This window comes from Tiliqua scincoides, chromosome 4 (genome assembly GCF_035046505.1).
Source record: "Tiliqua scincoides isolate rTilSci1 chromosome 4, rTilSci1.hap2, whole genome shotgun sequence".
NCBI lineage: Eukaryota > Metazoa > Chordata > Lepidosauria > Squamata > Scincidae > Tiliqua > Tiliqua scincoides.
The window spans coordinates 331,183-358,247 of NC_089824.1; the positions used below are offsets into that span (position 1 = coordinate 331,183).

The 27,065-nt window shown below is 57.6% G+C and overlaps 1 protein-coding gene across 1 annotated transcript in view; it reads right to left on the reverse strand.

Moving 5' to 3' along the window:
• EPPK1 (epiplakin 1) overlaps window positions 1–22,951 on the reverse strand; it is a 33,932-nt gene extending 10,981 nt beyond the window's left edge. The window contains exons 1-5 of the mRNA XM_066623040.1: window positions 22,815–22,951; window positions 18,514–18,638; window positions 16,926–17,101; window positions 9,151–16,767; window positions 351–9,054 (exon numbers count right to left, since the gene is read on the reverse strand). Of these exons, the coding sequence (XP_066479137.1) occupies window positions 351–9,054; window positions 9,151–16,767; window positions 16,926–17,101; window positions 18,514–18,638; window positions 22,815–22,951 (16,759 nt within the window). The remainder of the gene's footprint in view (window positions 1–350; window positions 9,055–9,150; window positions 16,768–16,925; window positions 17,102–18,513; window positions 18,639–22,814) is intronic.
• Window positions 22,952–27,065: the final 4,114 nt, after the last annotated feature.

The window sequence follows — 27,065 nt, forward strand, 5'->3', positions numbered from 1 at the left end:
CCAAGCAGGGCTGCCCCAACACAGGGCACTGTGCAGCCCGCGCAAGCTCTGGGTGAGGCCCCTGCAGCCAGCAACTAAGAAGGAGACCCTGGAGCTTCTAGAGGCCACTAGCAACATCCCTTTATTTCAGTGTGCACAAGTGTTGTCAGAGGGAGACCCAGAGCGGGTGCTTGAAACAAGCTTTCGCAGACTCCTGCAGGGTTCCGAGGGGTGCTGGAGCTGTCTGGGTGGGGCGGAGAGAGCTGAATGAGTGTCCAGCTGCAGCTGCCCCGCTGGCTAGGAGTGGGTGCTCTGCTCCGTGCAACACAGGCTGCCTGCCTTCCTCCTGGGGTGGGCCTTCCTGCACTTGCCTTCGGCCTCCTCGATCATAGCAGTGACCCCTGCGATCATTTCTTGGATGGACAATGTCCCTGCTCTGTACAGTTCCAGAAGTTCTTGCCTCTTATCCTGAGGGACATATTTGGAGAAGAGAAGGTCCAGGACACACACCTTCTGGCCCTGGAACTCTCCAGCGCTCACGTGAACCATCGTTGTCCTCAGGGATTTCTTCAGCTGCTGCTGGTCTGCAGGCGAAGCCTGGCGCCTCCCTGGCAGGCCCTCCTCCTGGCTGCCACTCGCTGGGTCTGCAGACCAAGCCCTCCAGTGCTGTTCTGTGTGGTCATCTCCATGGGAAACTTGGGATATTTCTGGTAATGGAGTGTCTTCCTTAGGACATTCCTCAGGTCTGCAGGGTGAACTCCTTGTAACCTCATTTCGGACAACGGCTGTAGTACTGCTACTAAAACGTTCTTTCACAACTACTGCTGGTGCTCCAGGCCGATGGAGAATCTCTTCCCTCCTAATATCAGAGACAACCCTTGAAAAGAAAGGATCCCATACCGAGGACTTCTGGTGTTGCAAATCTCGGATGGTAATATCAACATTGGCGAGATGCGACACATGCTGCAACAGGTCATAGTGTGACGACTGCACAAGTTTTGTCTCCTCTTCCACCACAGAGTCTTGATGGCCACAAGAAACATCCTCTTCTGTCCTGTTTACGACGGTGGTCACAACAGTCTCCATCTGGTCGAGGGTGATGATGCCAGAGTCGTACAGCCGCATGAGCTCCTTCTGTTTCTCCTCAGGGAAATATGAGGAGTGCAGGAGATCCCACACGGAGACCTTCTGCCCATGAAACTGGCCCTCTGCCACTTCCACCCAGCGGGATTTCAGAGCCTCTTCCCATTCCTCCTGCGCTGATTTGCCAGGCGCCTCCTCCCTCCCAGGTGATTCTATGTCAGCACTCGAGACATATCCATGTGTTTGTTTCTTATCTCCATCAACAGCTTCAGTAATGAGAGTAGAAATTACAGCTGTAAGTTCCTCAGGAGTTAAATTGCTGTCCCTGTACAGGCACAGAAGCTCTTCTCTTCTGCATTCAGAAAAGTAGTGAGAGAAGAGGAGATCCCAGAGGGGGACCTCCTGGCCGCGGAACTCCCCGACCTGAAGCACCACGGTGTGACTCCTCAGGGGGTCTTCCCAGTGGCCAGGGGGCCGGGCTGCAGGCGACGCCTCCTTGGTTTTCTCCTCCTCCGTCTTGTTCACAACGGTGGCGACCACGGTCTCCATCTGGTCGAGGGTGAGGACGCCCGAGTCGTACAGTTGCAGAAGCTCCTTCTGCTTCTCCTCGGGGAAGTAGGCAGAGTGCAGGAGATCCCACACGGAGACCTTCTGCCCCTGGAACTCGCCCACTGCCACTGCCACCCGGTGGGACTTCAGAGCCTCTTCCCTCTTCTCCTGTTCTGCCCTGCCGGGGTCCTCCTCCTGGCCGGCCGCGTCGTCGCCCGGGCTGGGTGCGGCGGCCGCGGTGGGAGCTGGGCTCGCCTCACCGGTGGCCTCGGCAAGGAGGGCGGCGAGGACGTCTGTGAGCTCCTGGAGGGTTGCGCTGCCGTTTCTGTATTTGCTCAGAAGCTCTTCCCTTTTGCCCTCTGAGATGTGCTGAGAGAAGAGGGCCTCCCACACGGAGAGCTGCTGGACTGGAAACATGCCGGGCGGGACCTGGATGGGCTGGGACCACAAGGCACCTTCCCAGTGTGCGGCGCTTGGCGAGGAAGCCCCGCGGTCCCCGTCGCCACTCGCCGTCTCTTGGCCCGGCCTTCTCACTTTCACCGCAAACGGTCTGCTTGTTGCGTCTTTCTTGGTGACGAGGGTGCTGAGGACACTTTTCAGCTGGTCGAGAGGCAGCAGGCCTTTCCGGTGCAGGTCTAGCAGCTCTGCCCTCTTTTCGCCAGAGACGTAGCTGGAGAAGAGCAGGTCCCACACAGGCACCTGCTGACCTTTCTGCTCTCCAGCCGGCATGTTGATGGTGGTGGACCTCAAGGTCTTCTCCAGGTCCGCACGGGCACCCGCGTGCTGTGCCGAGCTCGCTGCTGGTGCGGTGTGCGCAGTTGGCGTGGCACTCCTTTCCTCGGTCTCGGTGGCGATGGTGGTCAGGGCTTCGGTGAGGCCCTGAAGAGTGATCGTGCCGGCTTTGTACATCCTGAGGAGGTCCTGCCTCTTGTGCGGAGGGACGTATCTGGAGAAGAGGAGGTCCCACAGGGAAATCTCTTGGCCCCGGAAGAGGCCCACGTCCACCTGGACCTTTTCAGCCTGCAAAGACTTCCGCGTGTTCTCGTTCAGGTGGGAAGAGAAGGCGCCTTTGTCCATCACGTGAAGCATGAGCAGGCCAGTGTCGGGATCGGGGACACACCTGTGCAAGAGCTGCATGTACGTGAGGTTCTCGTGCGTGTTGGGGTCAAAGAAGCCCTTGGTGTCGTCGGTGGGGTCTGAGAGGATCTGGTTCATTTCCTCGTCAAAGTAGCCCCGCTGGTATGCCACCTCCACGGGGAGCCGGTGACTCTCGACAGGATCGATGATTCCGCCAGTGGCAATCTGAGCCTCCAGCAGGCGGATGCCATGGTCTTGGACGATGAGGCCTTTCTTCATGGCCTGGAAGAGGGAGATTTTGTTCCCCGTGCAGGGGTCCTTGTACCCGGTCACAGCCCGCTCTGCAGAGGCCAGCTTCTCCTGGAGCTCGGCACCCACCAGTTCGGCAGAGACGGCTTCGTCGACAGAAAGCTTGGCGTTCTTCAGCGGATCGGCGATGAAGCCTGTGGCAGCCTGCGCCTCCAGCAGCACCAGGGCGGTGCCTGGCCTCAGGACCCCCTTCCACATGGCCTGGTAGACGGTCATCTTCTCCGTCCGGGAAGGGTCTGACTTGGAGGGCACCAGCACCCCGGCAATGCAGCCCGTGCCTTCCAGGTACCGCTTTACCGAGTCCCGCTGTGTGACCTCCTCCACGGTCTTGGTGCCTTGCGTGAGCTCGGAGAGGGTGTCCTGGTCAATGATGTGGGAGTCAAACAGCTCTGAGGCCGTGACCTGCCTCCGGAGCCCGGAGAACTTCAGCCTGCGGCTCTTCTCTTCCATCTCCGTAATGAGGGCCGTGATTATTCGAACCAGCTCCTCTGTGGTCACGGACCGTGCTCGGTAGTTCTGCAGGAGCTCCTGCCGCTTCTCGGAGGTCACGTATTTGGAGAAGAGGAGTTCCCACACAGAGCGCCTGGAGCCTTGGAGCTCGCCCACCGGCACGGCGATGGTCACCAGGCGCAAGGCGCTCTCCGGTTCCTCTTCCCGTGGGGAAGGAGCGGCTCCGTCTCCCTGCAACGGCGGCACTGCCCCGGCCGGGCTGCTGGCTACTTCCGCTTCTCTGCCGGCACTTCCTTCTGCCTCCGTGAGAAGGGAGGGCAGTGTGGTGACCAGGTCCTGAAGGCTCAGGGCACCCGACCGGTACTTTGTCAGGAGCTCTTCTCTTTGGGCGGCCGGAATGTACTGCGAGAAGAGGAGATCCCAGAGGGGGACCTCCTGGCCGCGGAACTCCCCGACCTGAAGCACCACGGTGTGACTCCTCAGGGGGTCTTCCCAGTGGCCAGGGGGCCGGGCTGCAGGCGACGCCTCCTTGGTTTTCTCCTCCTCCGTCTTGTTCACAACGGTGGCGACCACGGTCTCCATCTGGTCGAGGGTGAGGACGCCCGAGTCGTACAGTTGCAGAAGCTCCTTCTGCTTCTCCTCGGGGAAGTAGGCAGAGTGCAGGAGATCCCACACGGAGACCTTCTGCCCCTGGAACTCGCCCACTGCCACTGCCACCCGGCGGGACTTCAGAGCCTCTTCCCTCTTCTCCTGTTCTGCCCTGCCGGGGTCCTCCTCCTGGCCGGCCGCGTCGTCGCCCGGGCTGGGTGCGGCGGCCGCGGTGGGAGCTGGGCTCGCCTCACCGGTGGCCTCGGCAAGGAGGGCGGCGAGGACGTCTGTGAGCTCCTGGAGGGTTGCGCTGCCGTTTCTGTATTTGCTCAGAAGCTCTTCCCTTTTGCCCTCTGAGATGTGCTGAGAGAAGAGGGCCTCCCACACGGAGAGCTGCTGGACTGGAAACATGCCGGGCGGGACCTGGATGGGCTGGGACCGCAAGGCACCTTCCCAGTGTGCGGCGCTTGGCGAGGAAGCCCCGCGGTCCCCGTCGCCACTCGCCGTCTCTTGGCCCGGCCTTCTCACTTTCACCGCAAACGGTCTGCTTGTTGCGTCTTTCTTGGTGACGAGGGTGCTGAGGACACTTTTCAGCTGGTCGAGAGGCAGCAGGCCTTTCCGGTGCAGGTCTAGCAGCTCTGCCCTCTTTTCGCCAGAGACGTAGCTGGAGAAGAGCAGGTCCCACACAGGCACCTGCTGACCTTTCTGCTCTCCAGCCGGCATGTTGATGGTGGTGGACCTCAAGGTCTTCTCCAGGTCCGCACGGGCACCCGCGTGCTGTGCCGAGCTCGCTGCTGGTGCGGTGTGCGCAGTTGGCGTGGCACTCCTTTCCTCGGTCTCGGTGGCGATGGTGGTCAGGGCTTCGGTGAGGCCCTGAAGAGTGATCGTGCCAGCTTTGTACATCCTGAGGAGGTCCTGCCTCTTGTGCGGAGGGACGTATCTGGAGAAGAGGAGGTCCCACAGGGAAATCTCTTGGCCCCGGAAGAGGCCCACGTCCACCTGGACCTTTTCAGCCTGCAAAGACTTCCGCGTGTTCTCGTTCAGGTGGGAAGAGAAGGCGCCTTTGTCCATCACGTGAAGCATGAGCAGGCCAGTGTCGGGATCGGGGACACACCTGTGCAAGAGCTGCATGTACGTGAGGTTCTCGTGCGTGTTGGGGTCAAAGAAGCCCTTGGTGTCGTCGGTGGGGTCTGAGAGGATCTGGTTCATTTCCTCGTCAAAGTAGCCCCGCTGGTACGCCACCTCCACGGGGAGCCGGTGACTCTCGACAGGATCGATGATTCCGCCAGTGGCAATCTGAGCCTCCAGCAGGCGGATGCCGTGGTCTTGGACGATGAGGCCTTTCTTCATGGCCTGGAAGAGGGAGATTTTGTTCCCCGTGCAGGGGTCCTTGTACCCGGTCACAGCCCGCTCTGCAGAGGCCAGCTTCTCCTGGAGCTCGGCACCCACCAGTTCGGCAGAGACGGCTTCGTCGACAGAAAGCTTGGCGTTCTTCAGCGGATCGGCGATGAAGCCTGTGGCGGCCTGCGCCTCCAGCAGCACCAGGGCGGTGCCTGGCCTCAGGACCCCCTTCCACATGGCCTGGTAGACGGTCATCTTCTCCGTCCGGGAAGGGTCTGACTTGGAGGGCACCAGCACCCCGGCAATGCAGCCCGTGCCTTCCAGGTACCGCTTTACCGAGTCCCGCTGTGTGACCTCCTCCACGGTCTTGGTGCCTTGCGTGAGCTCGGAGAGGGTGTCCTGGTCAATGATGTGGGAGTCAAACAGCTCTGAGGCCGTGACCTGCCTCCGGAGCCCGGAGAACTTCAGCCTGCGGCTCTTCTCTTCCATCTCCGTAATGAGGGCCGTGATTATTCGAACCAGCTCCTCTGTGGTCACGGACCGTGCTCGGTAGTTCTGCAGGAGCTCCTGCCGCTTCTCGGAGGTCACGTATTTGGAGAAGAGGAGTTCCCACACAGAGCGCCTGGAGCCTTGGAGCTCGCCCACCGGCACGGCGATGGTCACCAGGCGCAAGGCGCTCTCCGGTTCCTCTTCCCGTGGGGAAGGAGCGGCTCCGTCTCCCTGCAACGGCGGCACTGCCCCGGCCGGGCTGCTGGCTACTTCCGCTTCTCTGCCGGCACTTCCTTCTGCCTCCGTGAGAAGGGAGGGCAGTGTGGTGACCAGGTCCTGAAGGCTCAGGGCACCCGACCGGTACTTTGTCAGGAGCTCTTCTCTTTGGGCGGCCGGAATGTACTGCGAGAAGAGGAGATCCCAGAGGGGGACCTCCTGGCCGCGGAACTCCCCGACCTGAAGCACCACGGTGTGACTCCTCAGGGGGTCTTCCCAGTGGCCAGGGGGCCGGGCTGCAGGCGACGCCTCCTTGGTTTTCTCCTCCTCCGTCTTGTTCACAACGGTGGCGACCACGGTCTCCATCTGGTCGAGGGTGAGGACGCCCGAGTCGTACAGTTGCAGAAGCTCCTTCTGCTTCTCCTCGGGGAAGTAGGCAGAGTGCAGGAGATCCCACACGGAGACCTTCTGCCCCTGGAACTCGCCCACTGCCACTGCCACCCGGCGGGACTTCAGAGCCTCTTCCCTCTTCTCCTGTTCTGCCCTGCCGGGGTCCTCCTCCTGGCCGGCCGCGTCGTCGCCCGGGCTGGGTGCGGCGGCCGCGGTGGGAGCTGGGCTCGCCTCACCGGTGGCCTCGGCAAGGAGGGCGGCGAGGACGTCTGTGAGCTCCTGGAGGGTTGCGCTGCCGTTTCTGTATTTGCTCAGAAGCTCTTCCCTTTTGCCCTCTGAGATGTGCTGAGAGAAGAGGGCCTCCCACACGGAGAGCTGCTGGACTGGAAACATGCCGGGCGGGACCTGGATGGGCTGGGACCGCAAGGCACCTTCCCAGTGTGCGGCGCTTGGCGAGGAAGCCCCGCGGTCCCCGTCGCCACTCGCCGTCTCTTGGCCCGGCCTTCTCACTTTCACCGCAAACGGTCTGCTTGTTGCGTCTTTCTTGGTGACGAGGGTGCTGAGGACACTTTTCAGCTGGTCGAGAGGCAGCAGGCCTTTCCGGTGCAGGTCTAGCAGCTCTGCCCTCTTTTCGCCAGAGACGTAGCTGGAGAAGAGCAGGTCCCACACAGGCACCTGCTGACCTTTCTGCTCTCCAGCCGGCATGTTGATGGTGGTGGACCTCAAGGTCTTCTCCAGGTCCGCACGGGCACCCGCGTGCTGTGCCGAGCTCGCTGCTGGTGCGGTGTGCGCAGTTGGCGTGGCACTCCTTTCCTCGGTCTCGGTGGCGATGGTGGTCAGGGCTTCGGTGAGGCCCTGAAGAGTGATCGTGCCGGCTTTGTACATCCTGAGGAGGTCCTGCCTCTTGTGCGGAGGGACGTATCTGGAGAAGAGGAGGTCCCACAGGGAAATCTCTTGGCCCCGGAAGAGGCCCACGTCCACCTGGACCTTTTCAGCCTGCAAAGACTTCCGCGTGTTCTCGTTCAGGTGGGAAGAGAAGGCGCCTTTGTCCATCACGTGAAGCATGAGCAGGCCAGTGTCGGGATCGGGGACACACCTGTGCAAGAGCTGCATGTACGTGAGGTTCTCGTGCGTGTTGGGGTCAAAGAAGCCCTTGGTGTCGTCGGTGGGGTCTGAGAGGATCTGGTTCATTTCCTCGTCAAAGTAGCCCCGCTGGTACGCCACCTCCACGGGGAGCCGGTGACTCTCGACAGGATCGATGATTCCGCCAGTGGCAATCTGAGCCTCCAGCAGGCGGATGCCGTGGTCTTGGACGATGAGGCCTTTCTTCATGGCCTGGAAGAGGGAGATTTTGTTCCCCGTGCAGGGGTCCTTGTACCCGGTCACAGCCCGCTCTGCAGAGGCCAGCTTCTCCTGGAGCTCGGCACCCACCAGTTCGGCAGAGACGGCTTCGTCGACAGAAAGCTTGGCGTTCTTCAGCGGATCGGCGATGAAGCCTGTGGCGGCCTGCGCCTCCAGCAGCACCAGGGCGGTGCCTGGCCTCAGGACCCCCTTCCACATGGCCTGGTAGACGGTCATCTTCTCCGTCCGGGAAGGGTCTGACTTGGAGGGCACCAGCACCCCGGCAATGCAGCCCGTGCCTTCCAGGTACCGCTTTACCGAGTCCCGCTGTGTGACCTCCTCCACGGTCTTGGTGCCTTGCGTGAGCTCGGAGAGGGTGTCCTGGTCAATGATGTGGGAGTCAAACAGCTCTGAGGCCGTGACCTGCCTCCGGAGCCCGGAGAACTTCAGCCTGCGGCTCTTCTCTTCCATCTCCGTAATGAGGGCCGTGATTATTCGAACCAGCTCCTCTGTGGTCACGGACCGTGCTCGGTAGTTCTGCAGGAGCTCCTGCCGCTTCTCGGAGGTCACGTATTTGGAGAAGAGGAGTTCCCACACAGAGCGCCTGGAGCCTTGGAGCTCGCCCACCGGCACGGCGATGGTCACCAGGCGCAAGGCGCTCTCCGGTTCCTCTTCCCGTGGGGAAGGAGCGGCTCCGTCTCCCTGCAACGGCGGCACTGCCCCGGCCGGGCTGCTGGCTACTTCCGCTTCTCTGCCGGCACTTCCTTCTGCCTCCGTGAGAAGGGAGGGCAGTGTGGTGACCAGGTCCTGAAGGCTCAGGGCACCCGACCGGTACTTTGTCAGGAGCTCTTCTCTTTGGGCGGCCGGAATGTACTGCGAGAAGAGGAGATCCCAGAGGGGGACCTCCTGGCCGCGGAACTCCCCGACCTGAAGCACCACGGTGTGACTCCTCAGGGGGTCTTCCCAGTGGCCAGGGGGCCGGGCTGCAGGCGACGCCTCCTTGGTTTTCTCCTCCTCCGTCTTGTTCACAACGGTGGCGACCACGGTCTCCATCTGGTCGAGGGTGAGGACGCCCGAGTCGTACAGTTGCAGAAGCTCCTTCTGCTTCTCCTCGGGGAAGTAGGCAGAGTGCAGGAGATCCCACACGGAGACCTTCTGCCCCTGGAACTCGCCCACTGCCACTGCCACCCGGCGGGACTTCAGAGCCTCTTCCCTCTTCTCCTGTTCTGCCCTGCTGGGGTCCTCCTCCTGGCCGGCCGCGTCCTCGCCCGGGCTGGGTGCGGCGGCCGCGGTGGGAGCTGGGCTCGCCTCGCCAGTGGGCTCTTCTTGTATCATAGCATTTCCTTGTTTTGTTTTGTTTTCCTTGTCCCTGTTGCCATCCTGAGCACTTCTCTCTTGCTTCCTGCTCATTTCCTCGGCTTCTTCAATGAGGGACGTGACAATGGTGATCATTTCCTGAAGAGGCAGTTTGCCATCTCTGAAGTCACTTAGTAGGTCTTGCCTTTTGTTTTGAGAAATGTATGTCGAGAAGAGCAGTTCCCAGAGGGAAAGCTCCTGTCCTTGGAAAAGTCCCGACTTGACACTCGTTCTTGTAGATTTCAAAGTCTTTACGTTGTCCTCGTTCAAGTGGACGTGGCGTTTGCTCTTGGGCTGAATTTGAAGCATGCACAGCCCTGTCTCTGGATCAGGCCTGCACCTCCTCAGCAGCTCCATGTATGTGAGGTTCTCATGGGTGTTGGGGTCAAAGAAGCCCTTGGTGTCGTCTGTGGGATCCAAGAGGACCTGGTTGAGCTCCTCATCAAAGTACCCTCGTCTGTAGGCCACGTCCACTGGAACCCGGTGGCTGTTCACGGGGTCAATGATGCCTCCTGTGGCGATCTGGGCCTCGAGGAGGCGAATGCCGTGCTCTCTGACAATCAGGTCTTTTTTCATGGCCTGGAACAGGGATAGTTTTTGGCCCGTGGATGGGTCTGTGTATCCAGTCACAGCTTTCTCTGCACAAAGGAGCTTGTGGTGGATTTCGCTGCCCACCAGCCCAGAATGGAGGGCATCATCGACTGAGAGCCTGGCATTCCTCAGTGGGTCAGTAATGAAGCCCGTGGCGGCCTGCGCCTCCAGCAGCACCAGGGCGGTGCCCGGCCTCAGGACCCCCTTCCACATGGCCTGGTAGACGGTCATCTTCTCCGTCCGGGAGGGGTCTGACTGGGAAGGCACCAGCACCCCGGCAATGCAGCCTGTGCCTTCCAGGTATTGCCTGACTGAATCCATCGCTGCCACGTCTTGCACAGAGAGCTTCCCTTCCTCCAGCCCCTTCATGGTGTCCGGGCTGATTATGTCGGCGCTGAGCAGTTCCGAGGCTGTGACCTGCTGCCTCAGCCCTTGGAACCAGCTGTCTCTTCTCTGGGCCTCTCTCCCTTTGATGACGCTCAGGATTTGGCGGGCCATGCGCTCCAGAAGGGCAGAGGATTCCTGCTTGTATTTTGTCACCAGCCGTGTCCTCTGTTCTTTACCCACGTAGTCTGAAGTAAGCAGTGCCCAGAGAGAGAGGGTCTGTCCTTGGTATTTCCCATGTGCCACTTTGACCTTGGTGGACAAGAAGATGCTTCTCGTGATTTGGTCTTCACAGAGGTATTCCCGCTTTCCTGGCAATGGCAGGAGGTGCATCCCTGTGTCTTTGTCTGTGATGCACCTGGACAGGAGCTGTGCGTACGTTGTCCTTTCTTGCGTGTTGGGGTCTACAAATCCTTTAGCACCACATTCTGCATCGGCAAGCAGGAGGAAGGTGTCGTCATCCAGGTAGCCCCGTCTGGAAGCCACTTGAGGAGGGAGGCGGTGGCCCTGAACAAGGTCGATGATGCCACCAGTTGCAATTTGGGCCTCTAGCAGCCGGAGGGCTAATGCTTTATCCACCATCTTTCTTTTCATGGCCTGGAAAAGAGATATTTTGTTCCCTGTGGAAGGGTCGGGGTAACCAGTGGTGGCTTTCTCTGCAAAGAGGAGCTTCTCATGGAAGTCTTCAGCCACGAGCCCAGCAGAAACCGCCTGGTCCACGGACAGCCTGCTCTTCTCCAGTGGGTGGGTGATGAAGCCGGTGGCAGCCTGAGCCTCCAGGAACAGCAGAGCATTTTCCGGGGAGAGGAGCCCTCTTTTTGCGGCTTCACAGAAAGTCAGCGTCTCCCCGTTGGCTTCCACTGAAATGCCGGCAATGCAGCCAATTCCCTCCAGGTACCGTTTCACAGCATCCTTCTGGGCCAGCTGCTGAAGGGTCCACAGTCCCTGAAGAAGCCCATCGAGTGTCTTCTTGTCAATGATCTCCGAGTTGAAGAGCTCTGCGGCTGACACCTCCCCTCTCGGTCCCTGCAGTCTGAGCTGCTGGGCGCTCCGCTCTGTGTCCTCAACGACGGAGGTGATGGCTTGGCTGAGTTGCTCCAGCGTCAGGCCTCCACACTTGTACTGATGCACCAGCTCTTTCCGCCTGTGCTCTTGGATGTATGGGGAGCACAGGAGGTCCCACACGGAGACTCTTTGGCCTCGGTACATGCCAGAGCTCATCTGAAGCACTTGTGCCTGCAGGAACTGTTTCGTGGGCTCGTCAATGTAGAAGTATTGCTCCCCCCTTCTGACGATTTGCAGCATATACAGCCCGGTCTCTGGGTCTTGGATGCAGCGCTCCAGCAGCTGCAGGTAGGTGAGGTTCTCGTGAGTGTTGGGGTCGAAGAAGCCCTTGGTATCGTCCTCTGGGTCCAGGAGGACATGGTTCATCGCTTCATCGAAGTAGCCCCGCTTGTAAGCCACCTCCACCGGGATGCGGTGACTGTGAACAGGGTCGATGATGCCCCCGGTGGCGATCTGGGCCTCCAGCAGCCGAATGCCGTGGCTCCGCACAATGAGGTCTTGGCGCATGGCCTCGAAGAGGGAGATCCGGCCCTTCGTGTAGGGGTCTGTGTATCCGGTCACGGCTTTCTCCGCCCTCAGCAGTTTCTCGTAAATCTCTGTCCCGATCAGCCCTGCCTGCAGCGCCTCGTCCACCGACAGCCTCAGGTTCTTCACTGGGTCGATGAGAAACCCTGTGGCGGCCTGAGCCTCGAGCAGCACCAGAGCCGCTCCTGGCCTGAGCAGGCCGCGCCGCATTGCCTGGTAGATGCTCATTTTGTCCTGGTCTGGCTGCAGGAGGACCCCAGCAATGAAGTTGCAGCCTTCCAGGTACTGCCTGACCGAGTCCATCTCCATGACGTCCTGCACAGTTTTCCTGCCTTGGCTGAGCTCGTCCAGAGTCGCCTTATCAATGAGCTGGGACTGGAAGAGGTCGCTGGCCGACACCTGCTTGCGCAGGCCTTGGAAGGAGAACCGCCGGCCTTGCTGCTCAGTCTCCTCAATGACCTTTGTGACGGTCGCCACGATGTCCTGCAGGCTCTTGGCGGACTCCTCCTTGTATGCGGCCATCAGCTCCCTCCTTGTGCAGCTGGTCACATACTCCGAGTTGAGCAGGTTCCAGAGAGAGACCTCCTGGCCTTTAAAGCGCCCGACGTTGACACAAATGGGCACGGACTTCAGCACCTTCATGGTCTGGCTGTCCCCGTAGAAGGCGGCATCTTCTGAGAGAGGGAGCAGCAGGAGTCCCGTGTGGGCATCAGGAATGCACCTGTCCTTCAGCTGCTGGTAGGTGACGCTCTCCTGTGTGTTAGGGTCAAAGAAGACACGGGTGTCCGTGGTGAGCTCCGCAAGAGTCTTGTGCATTTCTTTGTCATAGAAGTTGTGCTTGTAGGCAGCGTGGAGGGGGAGGTGGTGGCGGTGGACAGGGTCTATGATGCCCCCAGTGGCCAGCTGGGCCTCCAGCAGGGGGATGCCTTCATTGGCAGGGATGAGCTCCTTCCTGATGGCCTGGCATATGGAGATCAGCTTGCCCGAGTAGGGGTCTGTGTAGCCCATCAGTGCCCTCTCGGCCTGCAGCAGCTGTGCTGCAAGTTCTTCCCCCACCAGGCCAGCTTTAACGGCCTCCTCCACGCCAAGCCTCTGGCCTGTCGCTGGGTCTGTGAGGGTGCCTGTGGCTGCCTGAGCTTCCAGCAGCTGTGCCGCCATGCCCGGGAGGAGCAGGCTGTTCTGCATGGCTTGGTAGACTCCCATCTTCTCCTGGGAAGCCTGAACGAAGACGCCAGCAATGCTTCCGGTGCCCTGCAAGTACCTCTGCACACTCTCCCTGCTGGAGACCTCTCTGGCTGTGGTCTGTCCCTGAACCAGCTCTTGGAAAGTCTGCCCTGAGATGATGCCCGTGTCCAGGAGCCAGACGGCGGGCACTGCCCCTCTCAGGCCTTGGAAAGAGACTCGGCTCTGTGCCCTCATCTCCGTCTCCCTCATGAGTCCCAGAACGAGGGTGACCAGCTGACGGGGTGCCATGGCCTCAGACCTGCACTGCTCCAGGAAGTCTCTTCTCTGCTCCTCGGTGAAGTAGCCGGAGTGGAGGAGTTCCCAGAGAGAGACCCCCTTCTCTTCCACAAAGGTCTCTCGGAAGAGCTGCCCGGTCTCCTCCTCCGTGCAGGCAGGAGGAGCCGCTTCAGGCACGGGCAGCAAGTGGATGCCGGAGGCTGGGTCCCTCTGGCACTGGGCTAGCAGCTGGCTGTAGGTGACTCTCTCCCTGCTGTCAGGAGTGCAGAATGCTTTGGCTTCAGGACTTGGGTTGGAAAGTCTTGCGCTGAGGTCCTCATCCAAATAACCTTTCTTCTGGGCAAGTTCTATGGGGACATAGTGGCCTCTGTGGGGATCAATGACACCCCCTGTGGCCAACTGGGCATCCATCAGCTTCATGCCTTGTTTGCTGGCCACAAGGCCCTTCTTCATGGCTTGGAAGAGGGAGATCTTCTGGCCTGTGAAGGGGTCTCGGTAGCCTGTGACGGCTTTCTCAGCACGCTGCAGTTTTTCGTAGAGTTCGGGGCCAACAAGGCCTTCTCGCACAGCACCATCAAGGCAGAGCTTCTGCTGGTTCACAGGGTCGATGATGAAGCCAGTGGCTGCCTGTGCCTCCAGCAAGGGCAGGACCACCCCTGGTAACATGACGTTCCTCTTCATGGCTTCGTAGAGGCTCACACGCTCGTTGGACGGCTGCAGCACAAGGCCTCCGATGCTGCCGGTGCCGTACAGGTATTTCCTCACTGATTCCAAGCGCAGTACCTCCTCTGGGCTCACAGCTCCATCCAGTAGTTGTTCAAAGATAGCCCTCTCCAGTAGACCACTTTCCATCAGGTGATGGGCGGTGACGCTGCCCTTCAGGGCTGGGAATCTGATGGGGGCCCACTTCTTCATTTCTTCCTCCAGCATGGCCCGGATTTGCGGAAGGGTCACCTTCTGCAGGCAGTAGTGAGTCAAGACCTCCCGCCTCTTGCCCTCACTGAAGTACTCGGAGTTCAGAAGATCCCACACAGAGACCCTCTGACCTTGGAAGCGCCCAAACTTCACAAGGAGCCAGGAGTTCCTCAGTGCTTGCTTGGTGGGACCATCAATGAGTTGGCGCTTCTTGCTGTTCAGTGGCAGAAGGCAGAGGCCTGTGGTGGGCTCTGTGATGCACCTCTCTTTCAGCTGCAGGTAGGTCAGGTTCTCCTGGGTGTTGGGGTCAAAGAAGCCCTTGGTGTCGTCGCTGGGGTCTGAAAGAATCAGGTTCATCTTCCTGTCAAAGTAGCCTCGTTTGTAGGCCGCTTCCACAGGCAGGCGGTGGCTGTTAACGGGATCAATGATGCCCCCCGTGGCGATCTGGGCCTCCAGCAGGCGGATGGCATGCTCCCTGACAATCAGCTCCTTCATCATGGCCTGGAAGAGAGAGATCTTGTGCCCAGTGTAAGGGTCTCGATAGCCAGTGACGGCTTTCTCCGCAGCCAGGAGCTTCTCGTAGATGTCTGGCCCAACGACGTTGGCACGCAGGGCCTCGTCCACGGAGTATTTCTTGTTGGCAGCAGGGTCAATTATGTGTCCTGTGGCTGCCTGGGCCTCCAGGAGGACAAGGGCCGTGCCTGGCCTCAGGAGGCCTCTCCTCCTTGCTTGGTAGATGCTCACCTTCTCCTGGGAGTCTGTCAAGAGCAACCCACTGATGCTGCCGGTCCCTTCCAGGTACTTCTTGACTGCACCCATGCAGACCACCTCTTCAGCCAATGTCTCCCCTTGGGTCAGCTTCTCAAAGATCTCTTTGTCGATGATTTGAGAGCTCAGGAGTTGGGCAGGGGTCACCTTGTCTCTCAGTCCCTCAAAGGTGACTCGGGCGTCAGTAGTGACTTGCTGGACAGTGTGGCAGACGTGGTTAGCCAGTCCCTGCAGGGAGAGTTGCCCAGAATGGAGCTGCTGGATAAATGCCCTTCTCTGCCCCCCGGTGAAGTAGTCCGAGAAGAGCAGTCTCCAGAGGGACACAGGCTTCCCCTTGAACCTGCCACGGGTCACAGACACTTCTGTGTTTCTAAGAGCCAGTTGTGTGCCGTGGTCAATGAAAGAATGTTCCTCCCCACTGGGGGTCCCAGAGAGGGGCAAGAGGCAGAGCCCTGTGTCTGGGTCGGTGACGCATCTCAGGAGTAGCTCTGCGTAGGACAAGTTCTCCCTGGAGTTGGGCTCAAAGAACCCACGAATGTCATCTGTGGGGTGGCAGAGGAGGGTGTGGGTGGCTCTGTCTAAAAGGTTCCTCTGGAAGGCCACCTCTACAGGGAGCCGGTGATGCGTGTGGGGGTCCACCACACCGCCAGTGGCAAGCTGGGCTTCCAGGAGGAAGATGCCAGGGTCCCTGGGCACCAGACCCTTCTTCATGGCCTGGAAGAGAGAGAGCGTCTCCCCTGTGTAGGGGTCTTTATACCCTGTGATCGCTCTCTCCGCAGCAGACAGTTTCTCATGCAGCTCTGGTCCGATGAGTCCTGCCCGGACAGCAGCATCCACAGTGAACTTCTCATTCTTCACGGGGTCTACCAAGCAGCCTGTGGCCGCTTGCGCCTGCATGAGGCTCATCGCTGTGCCTGGCATCAGGAGGTGTTCAGTCAGAGCCTGGTACAGACTCTTGCATTCGTTGCTCTGCAGGACAGCCACGCCAGCCACACTGCTCGTCCCGGAGAGGTACTGCTCCACCCGGTCTGTCTTCGCCACGTCCTGTGCAGTGACCTCCCCGCAGTGGAGGGCTCTGAATGTGGCTGAGTCAATGATTCCAGCATCCAGCAGCTCATGGCTGCACACAGCCCCCCTCAGGCCAGGGAAGGAGATTTTCAGTGGCAGCAGGAGGAGGCCTGTGGCTGGGTCTGCAATGCATCTTCTCAGCATCTCCCTGTAGGTGACCTTTTGGTCACTGCTGGGGTCCCAGAAGCCTTTGGCCTCCTCATTCTCTGGGTCTGAGAGGAAGTCGCTCAGCTCCTCGTCCAGGTAGCCTTGTTCACAGGCTTCTGGCAGAGGCACCCGGGAGCCAGTGGTGGGCTCAATGACACCTCCGGTGGCTATCTGCGTCTCCAGCAGACGCAGGCCCTGCTGCCTCCCAATCAGCTCTTTCTGGATGGCTTGGAAGAGGGAGACCTTCCCCTCCGTGTAAGGGTCTGCGAAGCCCGTTGCTGCGCGTTCTGCTTGCAGCAGCCTTTCCTTCATCTCTAGCCCTACCAGTCCCCTCACCAAGGCCTCCGCCACAGAGACCAGTTGCTGTCCCGCGAGGTCAACGATGCCACCTGTGGCTGCCTGTGCTTCCAGAAGAGCGAGTGCAAGCTCAGGAGGGAGCAGATGCGCCTGGGCAGCCTGGATAAGGGCCATGCTCTTGGTGGAGGACTCCACGTAGACCCCTGCAATGCTCCTGATGGCTCTGTCTGCCTCTGCTGCCACCGCAGGGCTGCTGAGGGAGGGGGAGCTTGGCATGGCTGTCGCTGCTGCTTGGTCCTGTGCTGCAGACTTCCCGCTTGGAATCCTCTCCTCCTCGTAGGGGCAGGTGCTCCTTCTGGGATGCCGGCAGGCAGGTCTCTGCAAGAAGAGAGGGAGGCGTGTGAGTCTGGTGCATCCAGAACCTCCCCTGGATTCAGAGCAGGTGGGGGGGGGGCTGTGTTTTCAGCTGGAGAGATTCTGAAAAGTGCAGGTGAGGCCCACAGTCCACCTGGGGCCCCATCAAGTGCTGGTCTCACCCACACTTTCTGATTCACAGGCCTTCTGTTTCCAAGGCCTGGAGGAATGGGAAGGGGGCTGGGCTCGTATAAGGCTTGGAGCTGGAGGCCGACTTTGGGTGCCCCTGGGACTAGGGCGCCTGCTCCTCTGTGGTTGGTCCCTGGCAGCCCAGCCAGCAGTGGGTCCTGCTGCTGGCCTCACATGGGGGGAGAGGCAGAAGAACCTCTGGGGAAGGGCAGTCCACCACCAGAGGGTCAGGAAGACAAATGTGCTGCACTAGGAAGGAGGTCCGACAGGCTGGGCAAGTCCCTCAAAACCACGGTCCTGCTGTCTCACGCACTGTGGCCTCGCTAGGCCTCTCTGACCCCTTGCACACCATAGCTTACTGCTAGAGAGCTCTACAGGTGGGACCTCAGCATCCACTGGTTTGACTCACCACTGACACTGGCCCATCTTTAAATGCCTCCTAATGAGAAAAAAACACCAAAATCCAATTTCCTATCTTTGCGCCATGAAATTATAATGTCATTCCACTAGACACCATTATTCTGCCATCTAGTGGCTGAATGTGGTATAGCATCTCAGCAATGCATTCTGGGGTGTCAATAGACACCCAGAAGTGGGTCTTTAAAGCTATTTTTCCACTGATTGGGTATCCACTGAGGTTCCAGAACAGAACCCGAGTGGCTGACGAGGCTCGGCCTGCAGTGCTTGAGAAGAGCCATGTACCACTTTTCTTCAAAGCAGTTTCCAAATGCAGAAATGGCTCCCTTTCCCCCAAGCCAGGCTCAAGGTTCAGATCAGATGCAGGCGAGAATGCAGGACAGGCCACACTTGAGGAGGGGCGTAGGGGAGGTTGGCCATCACAATCAGCTGCCCCAGCACCCTGCACCCCCCCCGAAACCCCTGCTGCTTTGTCAAGGGTAAGAAACAGGATGAAGACCAGTCCAGGCACCCCCTGCCCCTCCCTGCCAGCCTGCCCGATCCAGCTCTCTGGCTGACAGGCAGTCCCAATCAGCGGCTCTCACTGAGATGGAATGCAGGAGGGCCAGGGGAGGGAATGCGGAGTGCGGGGAGGGGTGCAGCTGCACAGGCAGCAGAGACCTTCTGCTCCCTCCCCCTCTCTGCCCACCTGTGCAGTCCAGCCCTTTGACTCTGGCACTGTGCACCACAGAGCCAGATGTGCCACAGGTAGTGGTCACGTGGCAGCTGCAGGATAGCCAAGTGTGACGGGGGGAGGGTCCTGGGCCTGTCACTTCTCCTGCCTCCTCATGGGCAGACAGTGGCAGAACCTCCTGCCTGGCAAGCTGCCAGGGCTCCAAACACAGTCCTAGTCCCAGGGTGGCCTGGGTTACACCAAGCTTAATCCCTAGCAATTCCAAGGACTACACCCTCTGCCCAGGTAAGCCAGCAGGGGGGCATGCACTGCCTCACAGTCTGACTGAAGCAACGGCCTCCCGCAGCTCCCAGCCACCACTTAGAGTCTCAGCAGGAGCTAATGGCAATTGTGGCACTTTTGGGGGGTGGCGGAACATACCTGAGCTGGCCACTACTGACCCACAGCTCCCACATGTGGTTACTCCAGCTGCCTGTGCTAGGCCTGCTCACCTTCTCCCTGGCGCAGCTGGCCAGGGAATGGGGCTTTCTGAAGAGTGAGATTCAGGAGGCTCAGTCCCAAGCGGTTCCTGTGGGAAGTCAGGCTGGGAGACCAGTGCAGCTGTGCCGAGAGCTTTCTAAGCGCAGAGAAGCAAGAGGAACGCATGCAAGGAGTGGTCAGAGTCCACTCCTGTCCCTGTCATGCTGGAGCCAGGCGACAGGTCTTTGGCCCAGTGGCAAACCAGCGCAGCCCGTGCCTGCAGGGCCAATGCCCAGAAGGCGCCCGCACAGCGTGAGCCGAGGGACAGGTGGGCGCCAAGGTCTCCTCCACCGCCAGCCTTCTGTGGTGTTCTGGAAAGGGACGTGGGAGGGGGGTGCCGTGGGGGCTGCTCCAGCTGAAATGGCTGCTGCTCACATAAGAACAGCCCTGCTGGATCAGGCCAGAGGCCCATCTAGTCCAGCTTCCTGTATCTCACAGCGGCCCACCAAATGCCCCAGGGAGCACACCAGATCACAAGAGACCTGCAAGGCTTCCTGGGAATTGTAGTTAAGAACATAAGAACAGCCCCACTGGAGCAGGCCAGAGGCCCATCTAGTCCAGCTTCCTGTATCTCACAGCGGCCCACCAAATGCCCCAGGGAGCACACCAGATACCAAGAGACCTGCAAGGCCTCCTGGGAATTGTAGTTTAAGAACATAAGAACAGCCCCACTGGATCAGGTCATAGGCCCATCTAGTCCAGCTTCCTGCATCTCACAGTGGCCCACCAAATCCCCCAGGGAGCACACCAGGTAACAAGAGACCTCATCCTGGTGCCCTCCCTTGCATCTGGCATTCTGACATAGCCCATTTCTAAAATCAGGAGGTTGCGCACACACATCATGCCTTGTAACCCGTAATGGATTTTTCCTCCAGAAACTTGTCCAATCCCCTTTTAAAGGCGTCCAGGCTAGACGCCATCACCACATTCTGTGGCAAGGAGTTCGACAGACCGACCACACGCTGAATAAATAAATATTTTCTTTTGTCTGTCCTAACCCTCCCAACACTCAATTTGAGTGGATATCCCCTGGTTCTGGTGTTATGTGAGAGTGTAAAGAGCACATCTCTATCCACTCTGTCCATCCCCTGCATAATTCAGTTCAGCCCACTGGAGTGCAAAAAGAACTCGACCTTGGTACTCCAAACATGCGCTGTCTCTTAATTCTGAGGAGCATCTAGAGGAGTTCACTGTCATCATCCTACCACACAACAGGGACCAGCCCCCTCCCCAAACTCGCAGGCCACAAAGCAATTAACTGAACAAATGGCTCTGATGCAGAGACAGTCACTCCTGAACCAAGCCTCCACTGCACACCCTGCAGCTGGCTTCAGGTTCCTAGGGTATCTCCTCCCACCCATGCTGCAATGCACCAACAGCACCCAGTGTCCCCTTCTGAAGCCATAATGCTTACAGACCATCCAAGTGACCTGAATCTGCAAAGCAGAGGGTGGGAGAAATGCTTGAGATGCTCAGAATCTCCAGCAGGGGCAGCTCTGGTCCCACGGTCAAGAGGAATCTGCTGTTAAGGCACTGGTGGGGGTGGAAGCAACATTCCCCCCCCCAACACTGCAAGGCAGTCCCTTAAGGCAGAAGGTAGAAGACAGGCACAGTTTGGGCAGCTGCTGGGAGATGATGCTCTGTACTGGCTGTGGAGTCCCATCTGGCTTGTACTATCTGTGTGGCTCGTGAGGCAAGACTTACCCTTACAGAAGCCAGGCTGATCCTCCCTCAGCAAGGCCTGTTCATCTATGTGTTTTGAGATCCTATCTTTGATGAGGCATTCCACCACCTTACCCGGTATAGATGTTAGGCTGACCGGCCTATAGTTTCCCGGGTCCCCCCTCTTTCCCTTTTTAAAAATAGGCGTGACATTTGCTATCCTCCAATCTTCTGGCACTGTGGCCGTTTTGAGGGACAAGTTGCATACCTTAGTCAAGAGATCTGCAACTTCATTCTTCAATTCCTTAATAACCCTTGGGTGGATGCAATCAGGGCCCGGTGACTTATTGATCTTTATCAATGAGGTCTGAAACATCTTCTCTTTTAACCTCTGTCTGACTTAACTCCTCAGTCAGGAGGGGCCGTTCGGGCAGCGGTATCTGCCCGAGGTCGTCTGCCGTGAAGACAGATGCAAAGAACTTATTTAATTTCTCTGCCATCTCTAAGTCTCCTTTCATCTCCCCTTTCCCTCCCTCACCATCTAGAGGACCAATCGCTTCTCTGGCGGGTTTCCTGCTTCTAACATATTTGAAGAAGCTTTTATTATTCCCCTTAATGTTGCTGGCCATGCGTTCCTCATAGTCTCGCTTGGCCTCCCATATCACCTTTTTACATTTCTTTTGCCACAGTTTATGTTCCTTTTTATTCTCTTCATTAGGGCAAGACTTCCATTTATGGAAGGAAGTTTCCTTGCCCGTTACGGGATCTAACTTGGCTGGTTAGCCATGCGGGCACCCTCCTGGATTTAGTGGAACCCTTCTTTCTTTGCAGTATACACCTCTGCTGGGCCTCTATTACTGTTGTTTTAAGCAGCCTCCATGCACTCTGGAGAGATTGGACTCTTTTTACCCTCCCTTTCAACCTCCTTCTAACCAGCCTCCTCATTTGAGGGAAGTCCGCCCGTCGGGTTTTTGTTAGAGATTTGCCCAGTATTCTTCCCCCAACGTGCACATCAAAATGGATCGCAGCATGATAACTGTTCCCCAATGGCTCCGTAACATTGACATCTCTAACCAGGTCCTGTATACCACACAATATTAAATCCAGAGTCACCTGTCCTCTGGTGGGCTCCATGACTAGCTGCTCTAAGGCACAGTCATTTAGCACATCAAGAAATCCGGTCTCCTTATCATGACCAGAACACAAATTGACCCAGTCTATATGAGGATAATTGAAGTCCCCCATGATTACAACCCTGTCCCTCCTTGTCACTTCCCTGATCTGTTTCCTCATTTCAGCAATGAGTTTGCTGATCTCTTGACTAAAATATGCAACTTGTCCCTCAAAACGGCCACGGTGCCAGAGGATTGGAGGATAGCAAATGTCACACCGATTTTTTAAAAAGGAAGGGGGGAGGGGGACCTGGGAAACTATAGGCAGATCAGCCTAACATCTATACCAGGTAAGATGGTGGAATGCCTCATCAAAGATAGAACGTAGACAAATAAGCCATGCTGAGGGAGAATCAGCCTGGCTTCTGTAAGGGAAGTCTTGCCTCATGAACCTTTTAGAAGGCATTTGACACAGTCTCTCACCAAAGACTGCTGAGGAAACTCCACAGGCAACTCCACAGTCAGGGAATTAGAGGGCAGGTCCTCTCCTGGATTGAGACCTGGTTGAAGACCAGGAAACAGAGTGGGTGTCAATGGGCAATTTTCACAATGGCGAGAGGTGAAAAGTGGTGTTCCCCAAGGATCTGTCCTGGGACCGGTGCTTTTCAACCTCTTCATAAATGACCTGGAGACACGGTTGAGCAGTGAAGTGACCAAGTTTGCAAACGACACCACACTCTTCTGAGTGGTGAAGACCAGAAGTGATTGTGAGGAGCTCCAGAAGGATCTCTCCAAACTGGCAGAATGGGCAGCAAAGTGGCAGATGCGCTTCAATGTCAGTAAGTGTAAAGTCATGCACATTCGGGCAAAGAATCAAAACTTCACATATAGACTAATGGGTTCTGAGCTGTCTGTGACAGATCAGGAGAGAGATCTTGGGGTGGTGGTGGAAAGCTCGATGAAAGTGTCGACCCAATGTGTATGATTGAGATACAAAATTATGCACATACAAAAATGTACAAAATTATGCATGAGAAGGATTCCCAGCAAGAGCCAGGGGCAAAGCAGCAACTCCCACTTCACAGGCCAGTCTCTTGGCCCCCCTGCTGCTCCAGCTCTCGGCAGGCAGGCAGGGGGGTTTGCAGTTCTGAACCCAGACAGGTTGCCTCCCCACTGGGGATGACCAGACATTCCTTTCTAATCACTGCTACTTGCCTTTCGCTTTACAGGACCACAAGCTGCATAGCTCGTGAATGGAACTTGGCTGTGCAGGAGCTGCTCTAGCCAGCAAAGCCTGGTTGAAGGATTTCTGCCATGCTGTCTGCCCCAGAAGGGTCGCATGGCTGCCGTGGCCACCATCAGAGTTGGTCTGAGTGGATATTGGCACCCTGCATTCAGCAGAACACACCTTGGAGCTGGCCTGTGCTTCTGGGAAGGAAGGCTTCAGTGGTCTGGGGGTGGAGATTGGCCTCCACCCTTTGTCACAGTCAAATCACTACCTCATGGGGTTTAGACCACGTTCTGCTTCCAAGTCTGCCAGGGGCACTGGGAGATTTCTCCGTGGCCAGGGCCAGCCATCCTGCTGCAGCCTTGGCTGATCCTGGAAGGAGGAAGTGCCCAGAGCTGTGGACCCCATCACTCCTGAGCAGCTGCCCCCCAACCCTTGAGCCAGGGTGACTCCAAAACGTGGACAGGGAGGAAGCCTCCATGAGAGCAGGTGAAGAGGTCTGCCCACCTCTCTGACTGGAAGTGAGCTAGTGCTCCCTGTCCTGTAACAGTGGCAGCCCCTCCCACTGGTGCCGCGTGGCATGGTTCCCAGTCACTCCTATCCTGGTGCCTGCCAAAGCCACATGCTAGGCACCTCTGCAACTGCGGAGGCGGGGGGGTCACTGCTGCTGGGAGGAAACCCTGCCAGGGCCCCGGGAGCCTGTCAGCAAGGTGTTTCAGAAGTGGCAGGGCAGGCTCCGCTCCTTCCCAGAACGTGCCTGGATGTATTTGCGTTGGTTGCCGAGGACTTGGGAAAGGGGCCGGCAGCAGTGGCCTTCGCCACATGGGCAGATCAGATTCTGTCCAGGCAGCTGAAAGATGTTCCCAGGCAGGCAGGCAGGCAGGCAGGCGTCCCACTAGGAATGAACAGCCTCCCCAGTCTCTAGACTGCAAGCTGGACAGCCACTTCTTTTTTCCTGGACAGAGCCTGAAGCAGCTGCATGACAGGCAGACACTCAACAGGTGAAGCTTCCCCCCAGCACCTGCAGGACAGAAAAGGGTTCACCTGATGAATGCCTGGCTGTCACACAGCCCTAAGAGGCACGGGAGCTCTTTGCAGGGACGGCAGGGGAGAGCTTGAGCCTGCTGCAGGGAGGAGAGGGGGCGGGTGGGTGCCTGGCATTGAGAGGCCGCTGCCCGAGTTGTTCCAGAAAGAACTGACTGAACCCCTAGCCGCAGCTTTTAATAGAGCCTTACGGGAGGAGGACAAATTTAGAGATAGTTTTTATGGAGGAATCTTAACCTTCATTTATAAAGAGGTGGACCCTACTCTGCCTAAAGACTGGAGGCCCTTGACTCTGACAAACATCCACTATAGGATTTTAGCAAAGATTTTGAATGGCAGACTTTCCAAAATAGCCCCTAAGTTGATTGTGAGGACCCAGACTAGTGCTGTCCCAGGGAGGAAGGTGACCGATTCCTTAGTTCTGGCTAGAGAGATCTTTCAGATGGTGGAGAAGGGAGAGTGGAAAGGGATACTTCTACAAATGGACCAAGCTAAGGCCTTTGACAGAATAAACAGAGAGTATCTCTGGCAAACGCCGATGGCAAAGGGTGTCCCAGAGGTCTTCATAAACTATATAAAAACTCTGTATGAGCAGGTGTCGGTTATGTCGCAGGTAAACGGATGGAAGGGGAAAATCATACCCATAGAATCAGGGATGCGCCAAGGATGCCCATTGAGCCCGCTCCTCTGTTTTGGCGTTAGGTCCGTTGCTGGCCATACTCCAGGCAGAGCCCAGAATACAGGGAAGTGCCATGGCTGGGGAAGGGAATAGCACAGAGGCTGGGAATGCCATAAAAACGGTAGCCCACGCAGATGATGTGTACGTTATGGTTAGCGACGTGGGTGAGTTGGAGACATTGAAGGGAATAATAGATGAATACAGCAGGAGCGGTGGTAAACGAGGATAAAACCAAATGTTATTCTCTTGGGTTGAGGGGGAAAAACATAGAGGTGAGGGCCGTGGGGGCTGTTTTTGAAATGGATGAAAGGAAACAAAAGGTTCAAAAGGCGGAATCTGTTAAAAATTTAGGTATAATTTTTGGACTGAAACAAAGCGGGTGGGAAGAGAACTGGAAACTGTGGGCCTCTAAGGTGGAGGAAAAAATGAAGAGGTGGAAAAATTGGAACTTGAACCTGTACCAGAGGGTGTGTTACATCAACATGTATTGTGTTCCAATGGCATCCAATTTGGCGGAGATCTGTGCTCCGCCGAAACAGGTGGTGGACAAGGCTACCCATCAGGTGTTTGTTTTCTTGTGGGGCACTGCCTTCTTCTCTCTTGCCCAAGTGATGGCATATAAGAAAGTGAAAGAAGGAGGACTAGGGGTTTGGGCCCTGGGACCTTTGTTCTTGGCGGCCTTTGTCTCCTATAACTTTGGCAACTGGGCAAAATGGAGGCAGAGGCCTCAGGAAGGGGGAGCCTTTGCATCTGTATAGGCCCAATTCGGAGACACTTGGGAAAAGACGACCTGGGGACAGAAATGGTGGACGAAAGAAGAGATGGGATACGTACTCACTCAGGCGATAAAACGATCTTTGCCGGAGTACATGAGGGAGGCGGTGACTCTGATGAAGGAGATGGGGCTCTTGGCCAAGCTGTATAAGACCAGCGGGCTGGAAGGGAAGCAACTCAAGCGTTACGTGTATGAAACGATGGTACAGGAGTTTATCATGAGGCCTCACCAGGAGAAACAGCAAAGTAAGACGCACCTTTCCACGTACCTCTTGCAGGAGAAGGTGGCGCACAGTGCCTTTAGCGAGAAGAGAATCCCCTTTAGTTTATGGGAATTAAGGTGGAGGGCTTTGCATCAGGTCCTCAGGGTGGGAGCGGCAAACCCATGGTTTGATAGATAGAAATGCCGCTGATAGAAACAGTAGCCCATTTCGTCCAAGAGTGTATGCCAGCGAAGGAGTTGTGGAGGGGCGTAGCGAGGGCCTTTAAGTGGCCCAAACTGGCCCAACAGGCCTGGGAGACTATCGTCTCTGGGAAGGAGCCAGTGGGAGGTATGAGGGGACCCAAGAGGACAAGTCACGCGGGACAACGGAGGGGAGGAGACGATAGGTGGGAGGTGCCGTGGTCAATTTATAAGATTGATAAATCTGTATCTCCTTTTTGCGCTGGGCATCCAAAGGGGCAAAGAAATAAAGGAGAAAAAGTCCACCAACACGCAGGGATGGGTCCGCTTTGTGGTCTCCAGAGTATACGGCGTGGCAGCATATGAAAGGGTGAGAACCGGTAGAGACTGGTGGGAGTGGTCAGATGGGGTGAATCCACCTGTAACGTGATGTCTCTGTGTTCTAGTTAAACCGCTGATGTAATGTGACTGTAATTGAAAATGTAAAATACGATTTCTTTCCTTTGTATTGTTTATTGTAATATGAAACTTTTTAAATAAAAATCTTTATCCCCCCCCCCAAAAAAATCTATATTTCCCAGCTTGGGGGTGCCTTCTGGGGCCGGGAGCCACCTCGGGCCCAGCAGGGAGTCGGGCTGCCTGGGCAGGTGCCTTTGCCTGTGGGCGCAGACCTGCTTGCTGGATGTCGACATCTGCTTGGCCAGTCGCCATCGTGCCAAGCGACACAACTGGTTCTGAGGAGGCTCCTTGCCCGGTAATTGCCGGGTGTGCCTTCCTCCGCTCAGTGGCTCTTGGTCCTCCGCCTCTGCCTGGAAGCGAGAGGCTTCCCTGCGTGGGCTTCCCAGCCCTGGTGACAGGGCCTGGCCTGTTCGCCTCTGGGCTGGGCTCCTCCCACTACCGGCACATCCCCGGAGAGAAGGGCTGGGCCCGGGACACCACCGCCCTGTTCGCACACAGGGCTGGCTGCGGTGGAGCTTTGCACCCCACTCATGGCCCGCTGGGTCTCCTAGCAACTGACACACACACAAACCGGCCCAGCATGGCTGGCTAATCCAGCCAGCATAGCCACGAGCCCCCCAACCGTGACTTGGCACTTGGATTGCACCCCCTCCTAAGGACCTGCGGGGAGACCTCAGGTCCTGTATCGAGCATGGCTGAAGTGCCAGGAGTGGGGCTCTCTTATTGTGGCTGCAACGTCCAGCCCCCACCTCAACAAAGGCCTGCGACCAGAGACCATGAACTACACCATGAACTGGTGTGTGTGTGGATGGGGGGCTGCTGGGCCTAATATGGTTGTGACCAAGGACACTGTCTAACTGGCCCCCCTCGTCCCCCCACAAACACTTGGGCAGCAGCTCCACACAAAGAAGGGATAGGAAACGCCCTGCCAGCAGACCTCAGAGTAGTGATACCCAGTGTGTCCGCACTGGACCTATGGTGCTGGGCCCACCCTAGGCCACGCCACTCTCCAGAGTTTCTAGCCTCTTGCATGATGCCCCCCCCCGAGACCACTGCGCACCTGAAGCCTATTCTGTACAAAGTGGGCTGCCACCAGTCCACCCGAAGGGGCTAGGACAGGGGACCATCGGGAGGCAACAACTGCCTCTCAGGTTTGGGAGCCA